Below are 10,798 nucleotides of genomic sequence, written 5' to 3'. Positions count from 1 at the left end.
TGCTAGTGAACTATCATTTTAAAGCCCCATTATCCTGAAGCATATTTTAATGCGGGGTATACATATGTATACATAAAGTTGTGAGTAAAAGTAAGTTAAAATACCCAAGATCTTTAGCCTATATAACAACATAACTTTAAAAGTTGACCAAAATTAGCCTTTTATTTTGAAGGTCATGACAGGAAGTTAAAATTTTCAGGTTTATTCTGTCTGACTTGACAGACAGAAGCGCTTCGCACAGCGCCCAGCCTTCTTTCAGGCTCAGCGGTGCGATGAGAGCGGTGACAGCAGCGGCTCAGAGGTGCTTCTGAAATACCGCAAAGATGGAGGACGACCTGGTGTCGGAGGATGATATCTGTGAGTAAAAGCCTGTGTGTGTGTGTGTGTGTGTGTGTGTGTGTGTGTGTGTGTGTGTGTGTGTGTGTGTGTGTGTGTGTCATCTTCAGCTGGCAGTATTAGCAGGATGTCCGTGTTGACCACACGGGGAAAACAGTGTGGAAGCTGCTTGTTTGACACGATATCGATATCATCAGTAACGTTACGTTTTACCTTCGATTTTCACGTTCTGTCGCCTACAAAAATAAAATAGACTGCTGACGTTTTGCCGAATTTGTTACTCATAATCTAGAAAATAGTGTCATAAGTAACATTTGAAGTGAGGTATTTCCTCGTATGACGGACGAGCTTATTACAGCACATAATGGACTGCGAATCGCCAGCAAACGTCCTTGATACATTAAAGGACAGTTTCACAGATTTTCAACCTCTTTTCCATGTGCTTGTCATAGACTGGTATTTATGTCTATGAACACATATACTCAGTAAGGGATAATGTACAGTGAGCATGTCGTTATTGTGAAATAAATCCTGACAGGATGATACAGGACCCCGACGTGACGCGTAATTGACCAATCAGAATCAGAGTATTCAACTAAACCATGTAATAAAACATGATATTAACTTACTGTTATCAAGAGCATGAACATGTGAGAACATCTCCAGTGTGCAGTGACATGCGCATCTGTCTGTAGGCTGAGATGAGATGAGATTCTTTTCATAGAAGCAGTATAAGTTTAAGGTTTGTGTAACTTAAACAAGTCATAAATCTGTAATAAATATTGATTTTTCTTAAGGTGCCTATTTTTTATACTCTATTTATCAGTTTTTAATGTGTTACAGCAGTTACTTCACAAAAGTAGAGATTGGGATTGGCTCAGCTCAGGGAATATTGATAAATAATTAATATTCAGATGCAATATTTTCTGTATCCTCCTCCATCTCAGATAAAATATTTAGTCAGATAGTGCCACAGGTTAACCAGTTCTTTGTTATCTGCTTAAGGGCAATTACTCAAAAAAAAAAAAAAAAAAAAAAAATCTAATAAGATATTTATCAGATTATTGAAAAAGAAGAAGTGGTATTCTGCCAAGTACTAGAGTGTGCACTGGAAAATGTTATTTATAGCTTTATTTATTTTATCCCAATACTGATGCAAAACCAGACAAGAAAAGACTATGGCAGTGGTTAGCTTCAACTTTGCCACATTTCAGCCAACAACTATGTATTGCCTTACAATACTGGATTTAAAAAATGGCAATTTGATTTTCCAAAAGTAAGTTATTGAGCTTTTAGTTTTCCATGTATCATTACATATGTCTTTCCATGTTTCTGGTAGTGTAATTAAATTTAATTCACTTTCTTTTTATCTGTAAATATCTGATTGTATTTAGTCAAGCCCTTACTTGCCCAATTTTTAAAAGTCTTATCATTCAAACTTGGTTTAAATTCCCTGTCCATTGTCATTTGTGACTTTATACCAAGAAATTGTTGCTTTTTTTTCTTTAATAGACATTTTAGTAGATATGTCCATGTTAGAATATTTGCCCATTTGTTTTGAGTGTGTAAAGCCTGCAACAGTGATTCCAACCTTTTCCCTTCCTTATCCCTCTTCTATCACTGAATAAACTGACAGCCTGACTAAGTGACATACATATTTTATTTAATATTATGTTCAATCCGTAACAATAACAGTACACAATAAGTGATTAACTGTATGATTAACCCAAATAGTGATTGCAATAACTAAAAAAATGTGTAAAAGCAGTGATTCTGAGCAGACTATTTCGTGAATATTGCGATAGATGTAATAAGATCATGCCACACCAGTTGGAAGTTGCCATGTTGCATTTGCAACAGTTCACGCAAATTCAACCAATACCTGTGAATTCTGTGACACTGAAATTTTGTCCAAACTCCACAACTTTTCCACATATTTGACCAGTGATCATAGCTTTCTGTGAGTTCATCCAATCAACTTTTGCATCTATATTTCTTATTTTGCAATGGGTACTGAAAAGTTTTGTAATTCTCAGCCTTATTGGTAATGATACTTAGAACACTCAGAACAGAGTGTGGTTTTGTTCTCCCTGGGACACATTTAATGAATTATACCCAAAAATTTCTTTGCAAATGTGTCTTGGTTCCACAATTTTATTGCAAAAAATGTCTAAAAGCATTGCAACATGCATCACAACTTTTTAGAGAAGCTGCTTTGAAATCAAGCATTTTAGGCCCCAGTAATCCCCAAAACAGCCTGTTCTTCCCACAGCAGCCCACAAAGAAATTCCACAGAGTGATTGAGCTCAGTAATGTTCAGTGCTTCCCAACATTACAGCCAATAGGTCTATACACAAATCCAAAATCCACTTAAGTTTTTTTTTCACTGGCACATAGATGAGACTTTAACACTTGAAATCCCTCCTTGTCTATTATTCCTGACAGTGCTGTGGTCAGAAAAAGAGCTCCATGATGCCGCAAAGAGGAATGACACAGAGAAAATACAGGAACTGATCAAGAAGGGTGTGGATGTCAAGGCCAAGAATAAAGTAAGCCTGAAACAAACATGTACGCTTTTCTGGGCCTCAGCAGACACAGCTTTTAAGCCCAGTGGCTCTTTTTCACAGCAGCCTCTGTTTTAATTTCCAAAGCATGAGGTGAAAGTACTAATGTGAGTTGCCTAAATGGAATGTCACTGTTAATGTTGTTATTAACACATGCTTGTCTTACCATTTGTAGAAATGTCTGCTTTGAAAAAGGTGAGACCTAATGTCTTCAAAGTGAGCAATGCCAAAGGTTACTGTTAAATCCTGATCCAGCAGACCTTTGCCAGACCATCTCTGTGTCTGTCTCTGCACAGATAGACCGCAAAGCACTGCACTGGGCAGCAGGAGCTGGGAATGAACAGGCTCTACGTCTTCTACTGCTCCATGACACTGAAGTCGATGAGAGAGACTCTGTATGTACACAAGTTTGTAGTAGGAACCATAACATAAGAATAATAACTCACTCTTTTATCACACAGCACAATAGTGATTCCACCCATAGACACTTCATGTAAGCATTTACATTTGGTTTACTAGCAACAGTGGAGGACAAAGTACTATTTATATTCTATTATATTTATTGTATTTTTCACCCTGATAAAAACAATCCAACTTTAAAAGCTACCTGGAATAATGAATAATTATAATATCTTGAGATTTAATTTTGTCTTTCTCCTGCCGTCTCCATTACCACTTTTTGTTTGAATGAAAGAGGGAGAGTTTGCTTGTTCTTGTTACAGAGCGCCTGGATGATGTATTTCCACTTTTACATCAGTTCCATTTGAGAGGAGCTACTGTGATTGGTTTCCTTTTGTGAGGAACACAGCATGTGACCAATCGCATTTTAGAAAAGAAAAAACAGCAACAGCTGACTTCAACGATGTGCTAGGTCGAAATGTAACAACAACCTTCACAGGAATGTAGTGGAGTCAAAGTTTCAAAAAAAACAAAACAAATACTCAAGTAAAGTACAGATATTCAAAAAATGTACTTAAGTACAGTACTCAAGTAAATGTACTTCTTTACAGTCCACCATTAACTAGCAACAGATTTTATTTCCATCAGAAATATCAAGGGAAAATAAATCTTAACAGGAAATATCAAAGCATATTAAAGTTTGTATGATGCTGTTCTAGTTCTGAGCAGTAAAATCCCTGCCATGTAATTATTAAAGGGACACACTTTATTATTTTTGTTTGTTTGTTTGTTTTAAGCACAACAAACCAAGTGCCATCTAGTTCCATTATATTATATAGACAGCAGATATCTGTACTAGAACTTTAATCAGGCCTGAAAAGTTGAGCCCAAAAAAAAATTTGTCCAAACCAACCTGAACCCATCTCTCATTAGCATAGTTCAGCCTAAACCTGATTACAGCCCAAGACTTTTCTTAACAAGCTTCCCTCTTTCCCTCTTCCCTGTTTGCGTGTTTGCTTTGAGGGTCCGTCACAGTGAGTATCATTCCAGCCTGAAGTACAAGTGGCTCAAAAAGCCCTCCAACAGCAAGTCTGTGTCGACACAGGCTCTCAAACTACATTCTTCTCAGATGGTTTTGTTTCTGTCAAAGAAAGGAAAAGGCTTCTCATAGCTTTATATTCATACTCTTTACTTGAGTAGAGTACATATACTTAAAATAAAGTAAAGTAAAATAGACTCTGGTAATAGTAGCACCACTGATTCAACTTCTTTACTCAAGTAAAAGTGAAAAAATACCAAAAAAGTGAGATTTTTGTTGTGTTATGTTTTTTGTCTTGTTGCTTCTGTTCTGTCGCATGATGCCTTTTTTGTCTTGTTACTTCATTTTTAGCAGTTTCTACTTTTGTTTTGTCTTTTATTGTATTTTCAGCATATTCATCTTGTTATGTCTTTTATGGTGTTTTCATGTTATTGTCTTGTTACGTGGTTTATGTCATTTTTGTCTTTTTCCTACTTTTATGTTGTTTTTGTCTTGTTAGCTGTCATGTGAGGCATGTGAGAAATGCATATTTAGCTCGAAATTAAAATAAAAATAATCAATAATTCCCCTCAAATGCATTAAAACTCAAGTAACAAGGCTGTTTTGTAATGAGTAAAAAAGTAGAGATATTTATGTTAAAATGTAGGGAGTAAAAGAAAAAAGTTAAATAATTAAATACTCAAGTAGTACAGATAAATTAAACATGTAATTAAGTACAGTAAAAGTACAGTAAGTACTCAGTTTTACTGAGTTACTTCATACTTCTGGTATTTACACCCACTCTCCTACTTAAGTGAACCTCCACAGCCATCAGTGTGACTCCACACTGAGTCACACTTGTCATGGAGTGTGTAGGGTCAGTTTAGGATTGAGATCAGTGTGCGAAATACCCGTCAATATTCGGGGGGGGGGTACCCATCTCCCGATTGTTGCGCAATACCGATCTAAATTTTCTCAATATGCAGTAGGTCTATAACATTACAATATATACAATGTATGGATGCACGTTGTTTTATAACAAGGAGAGGCAAAGTTGTGCATTACAATGCAGACACAACAACAATTGACACCAATCTGGCGCACTTACAAGAGCAATTGACTGAATAAATGTCAGGTATAGCCTATCGACACGCAATCAGTGCACTTGCAAATTAGAGCCTGCAGTATGACCGATTGTGTGACATACTTTAACCATCCATCTACAGCAAATATGACAGTGCTAGCAGCAGTAGCAGCTAACGTTACCCCAGCACCTGCTGCGTCTTCAGAGCACTCAGCCTCAACTTCACCTTGTTCTTCTGTGGAGTCACTGGGTGGGAGAGGATCCTCTGTTCTGGTAGCGAGTGGGCCCACTGTGCTACCTGCACCAGCATCTTCATCTCTGAGTGCCACCTTTTTGAATGTCAACCCAAAGTGTGCGAGTGATACACTCTGGTTCAGCTTTCGCTTGCTTACCATTTTTAGTATGACCAGTATGACTTCTCAACGTTACGTCTTTCTTCTGTTTGGTGCGCACATGGCTAATTTGCATACACACACAGGACTGGCTGGCTTCATTTGGCAAAAAATATTTGTGAGTATTTTTTTTTTTTAACTCTGAATACTGGACATGGTGAGCTTAAAAACATTTTAGTGACCATTAGTGACAATGAAATATTTCTTTTGACAAAATTTCAGACCCCCTTTAAATTTTGCTTTTGAGGCTTTCGTTGGTCTCATGGGTTCATCGGGGGGGGGGGGGGGACCCCCCCCCGTATTTCGCACACTGATTGAGATTATGTCTATGTGCCTGTGTGACCGACTGAAATTAAGAGGGTAAGCACTGATGTCACTTTCCCACCAGGACACACCTCCTCAGTAGGACTGAGCAGGAGTGGAACAAAGTAATTACAAATACTCAAATTACTGTAATGAAGTTGTGTTTTTTATTGTACTTTTATAAGTATATTTTCCAGTCTGTTCGTTTACTTGTTCTGAAGTATGCATTACACCATGCAATCTACTTAACTACTTTTAAAATCAATTAACTTTTAAGTACTGTTTACAATTTGAGTTAATATCCAGACCTTTCATCTGCATTTTTGTAGCCAGTAAGGTGATCTGATGACAGATGGGCGAAGGAAAACAAAACAAACAAACAAAAACACTGCAGCAGGCACAGGTTGGGAGTAAGGATGTTAATGATTGATAATTAACTGATTGATCACCATGGAGAATTTCACCAATTAAAAATGTATTAATTGATATTTAATCAGTAGTCCAGAAATGGCAGTAATTGCACCTCATTTGACATGATTTTGTCTGGTGGAGTCATTGGTTGAGTAAGGAAACTTAAATTTAAAATGACAAAAAAATTAGATTTTAAAAAAGTGTTTTGTGACCACTGAGTAGAATGTGGCAGGAATTGGGAGTCATTTACACTGAAAATTTGGAGAAACAGAAACCCCTTTGATTGAAGGCTGCTACTGATAACATGCTTACTAAAGTTACTAATTACTCTGAGCAGTTTCTGAAAAGAATACTTTGTGTTTTTACTTAAGTTTCTAAGACAAATACGTTTACTTGTAACTGAGTAATATTTTAGTAATATAGCAGTACTTGTATTGGAGTACAGATTTTCAGTACTCTTTCCACCACTGGGACAGAGTGGCAAAACATTCTACAAAACGTCCTGCAGCATGGCTGCCTTCAGTAGGGGAAACTGAGAAACAGAGTAAAACAATCAACAATTATCTGCGTAAATGAATTCAGTTGGACTCAACAGTGATAGTAATAGCTTACCACAGACACAGTGGTTCATGGACACTGACATTTGGCCAAGTTTCCTGACATGTGAATTTATACTTGGCTTTTCTTTAGCTTTTGGCAGTCTGTAAAAAGATTGCTCTGATTTCTTGTTGAATCTATGTCTGCAGTCAATCACACAACAGCTCTCTCATTTTAGATGTTTTTTGTATTTTCATTGCATTCAAACTGAAAGCTAAAACTACCACACTAGTCTTTTTGACACTCCGCCTATTGTGGCATCATACCCCCCGACCCTCTATAAAAAACAGCATTAATGCATGCTTACACTCACAGCATACAAGCACTTTTGAGTCACCAGTTAACCTAATCACAATTAAAGCTGCAAGCAGCATTTTACAGTCCCTCACACCCACACGCCCCTTGGGGGGCTGACGGCCGTGGCCTTGTGGCCAGATTCGTCCCAGTCTCTGGATTGCCACGGCCTTCGGACATAACCTTAAGGAATTCAATGTCACCTCCTGTTGCCACTAGGTGGCACAATGAGTATGTCTCCTAATTGTCATGTAGATGTGTTCAGACTGGGACTTTTATGACATCTATGAAGTTTGGTGCGGACTGGACCATGTACACCCAAGTTTTAGCAATTTTGTGTTTCATGGCGAGATATCAAAAGTCGACGTCACGACTACACCGTTTAACACCGACCAAATCTTTTAATAAGTTTGGATCACATGCTTGTCTATATGGTACACACCAGCCTTGAAGGCCAATGGATCATTCCTGTAGGACGGAATTACCAATGTGTTAAGGCCTCGCTGACCAAATTTGAATCAGATATGGTCAACGTGGTGGGAGCAGCACCTCAAACTGTAAAACAGGGGTCCCCAAACTTTTTCCTGTGAGGGCCACATAACTTTTCCCTTCTCTGATGGGGGGCCAGGGTCAGTTTGTAACAGAAAAAGTGTGACGATTGCAGGGGTGCCTAAACGTAAACATTTATTGTTTTCCAGAAAGCCACACATAACCAAATATTAATAACCCTTTCCGGGATCTTCCCAGAAAAAAAAGTCAGGAAACAAATAAATTTCGTCTTCTGCTGCAGCTGGGCATATACATTACCCCCGATTTCTTCAATGCGTCTGGTGATTGTACTCGCCGACAGACTCACGGCATTAAAGACATCTTTCTTCTCGGGACACACCTCGTCCGTGACAGCATTCAAACATTTCTTGAGCAACCCGAAAGCTGGCCCGAATGAATGACTGGTTCAGCTGAGCTTGGTGTACAAATGTATTCTGCTGAGCTAACAGTCCACTTTTTAGCTTTGAGAGTTTGTCTGCTCGCATTTGGCCTTGCAAGCTGTCATACTTGTCTTTGTGACGGGATTCATAGTGTCGACGCAGACTGTATTCTTTGAATACCGCCACCGCCTCTTGACAGATGAGACAAACAGCCTTTTCTTTGCATTGAACAAAAAAAATAATCATTTGTCCACTGCAGGTTAAATACCCTGCATTCTGAATCAATTTTTCTCTTACCTAACCTTTTCGCCATTATTCCGTTCTATTTGACAGGAGCGAGTCTAGGATTTTTTTTTCTGGGGGGATTCAGATAGGGGCACAGACTGCAGAAGGGTGGAATAGAATGTCACGTTCTATGCGTGTATTAGTCTCGATCGTGTGGCCAGACTGAAAAAAAAATCATAATGCATCTCTGGTATTGTTCAGGGGGCTGGGCCAAATGTGGAGGTGGGCCGTATCCAGCCCACGGGCCGTAGTTTGGGGACCACTGCTGTAAAACATGTCATTTCCTGTCACCACCAGGGGGCGCTATGACAATTATGGAATATTTTCATATACTGGGTTTCAGGACAGGACTATTATCAAACATGGGAAGTTTGGTGCAGATTGGACCTTTTATTCTGAAGTTATAGCAATTTCACCTCATGGCCAGGCACTTAGATGATAGCGCAATCTTTTAATAACTTTTGATCACAAAGTAGTCTAGATTGTACACAGCAATTTTGAAGCCATTCTGATTAATCGTGTAGGAGGAGTTAAAATACAACACGTGTAAAACACCCAAAGTGGCTGCCAAATTCAAAATGGCCGACTTCCTGTTGGGTTTAGCCTATGGTTGCAGGTGACCTTTTTGTGCGTCTGGGTATGTTCTATGTGTACCAATTTTCGTGCATGTCAATGAAATGAGCCGTCGGGGCTGCTGTTTAAGGGGTGTGGCCTGGCCATTTTGGACCTCCCACCACTGACAACCCTAATACACATAAATTTACACGGAGACTGATGCGACCGCCAAATTTGCTGAGTTTTTGAATATGTTAAAGCCCCCAAATAAGCAGTTAAGTTTTGAAATAATAAGAATAATTCCTTCAGTATCAATAGGGTCCTCGCACCCACGGTTGCTCAGGCCCTAATTAATGACACAATAGGACACAGACAAGCTGTCACTGTCAGACAAAAAGCATGACTAAATGTTTGTCCACAGTTTGGCATGAATGCCCTGCTTCTGGCATCCTGGTTCGGTCACCTAAAAATCCTGCAGATCCTGGTCTCCTGTGGCGCGAAGCTCAACTGTGAAAACAAAGTAAGAACTGCTTCATTTCATTGTCACTACAGACTCAAAGCAGGTTACTGTGATATGTCTCAGTCTGTGTGTGTGTGTGTGTGTGTGTGTGTTAGGATGGTCTGAGTATGCTGCACTGTGCTGCTCAGCGAGGCCACATCAACATATTGGAGTTTATCATGGAGGACCTGGAGGATGTCTGTCTCGACAGGGTTGACAAGGTGAATCTTTTTGCAAAATATTAATCTAAATCCTCCCTTTCTCTCAACTTCTTACTATAACAAACATTTTGTTTAATTAATTAATGATAAATAACTGGAACATGACCTTCACTGTGCGACTACAGTATATGTACCATAGCTCCTGTGTGTAACCTGCTGATGTCTTTCTGACCAGTCAGGGAAGACAGCACTTCACCTGGCAGCTGAACATGGACAATCTGAAGTGGTGGAGTTTCTGATCGGAATGGGCTGCACACATGGATTGAAGGACAAGGTAGTGACACACACACTATAGTTCATGACAAGAAGAAAATATAAAGGATGATACAAACATCTAGATAGTAAAAAAAAGAGGTTATATGTCAGTTTTTGAATTGTTTGGCTGCCACGACCACACCTTGGCCAAGCTAATGTGAACTGAAATGTTTCCATCATTACAAAGTTTAAAAGCCATCTTTACACAAGCAAACAGCATAAAGTAGGATGTGTTCTGATTCTAAATCCTGTTTATACTGGGCGGGGAAAAGGCCAAGTAAAATATTCAGCTACTGCTACTTCAACAGCGGGCTCAGAGCAAATATTTCCACACCACTGGTCAGCTGAACACACTGAGCAGCCTGACAGCATTTGACAAATAATTCTAAGGACCTCTTCAATTCAGGGATCAGATCATTGAGATATAAACAGATGTTTGAAAGGGACAAATGTTGATGATTAAATAAAGATTATATCTGGTAATATTCAGTTATTCTGAAATAACTATGCAATCACATTTTGAATCTGTGCAATAGCAAAGAGTTATCTCTGTGTGCATGTAAAGTACATAGGTTTCACAGTGAAATTGTATTTTATTGCCAACTCTCCTGTTTTACGTATAGACCTCCTTATACAGTTGTTTAATTTTATAAGTG

The 10,798-nt window shown here is 38.7% G+C and overlaps 1 protein-coding gene across 2 annotated transcripts in view; it reads left to right on the top strand.

The window, feature by feature from the left end:
- The first annotated feature begins 218 nt into the window (after window positions 1-218).
- ankdd1a (ankyrin repeat and death domain containing 1A) overlaps window positions 219-10,798 on the top strand; it is a 37,561-nt gene continuing 26,981 nt past the window's right edge. The window contains exons 1-7 of one of the 2 annotated variants that reach the window (XM_084722972.1): window positions 322-357; window positions 2,782-2,885; window positions 3,076-3,095; window positions 3,197-3,295; window positions 9,589-9,687; window positions 9,783-9,887; window positions 10,063-10,161. In XM_084722972.1, the coding sequence (XP_084579098.1) occupies window positions 3,078-3,095; window positions 3,197-3,295; window positions 9,589-9,687; window positions 9,783-9,887; window positions 10,063-10,161 (420 nt within the window). In that variant the 5' untranslated portion in view covers window positions 322-357; window positions 2,782-2,885; window positions 3,076-3,077. Of the gene's footprint in view, window positions 358-2,781; window positions 2,886-3,075; window positions 3,096-3,196; window positions 3,296-9,588; window positions 9,688-9,782; window positions 9,888-10,062; window positions 10,162-10,798 lie in introns of both variants that reach the window. The other variant, XM_084722963.1, reaches the window with a different exon arrangement.

This window comes from Lutjanus erythropterus, chromosome 1 (genome assembly GCF_056507025.1).
Source record: "Lutjanus erythropterus isolate fLutEry1 chromosome 1, fLutEry1.hap2, whole genome shotgun sequence".
NCBI lineage: Eukaryota > Metazoa > Chordata > Actinopteri > Lutjaniformes > Lutjanidae > Lutjanus > Lutjanus erythropterus.
Note: the sequence above shows the minus strand (reverse complement) of the source record. Positions and strands in the feature narration are given on the sequence as shown.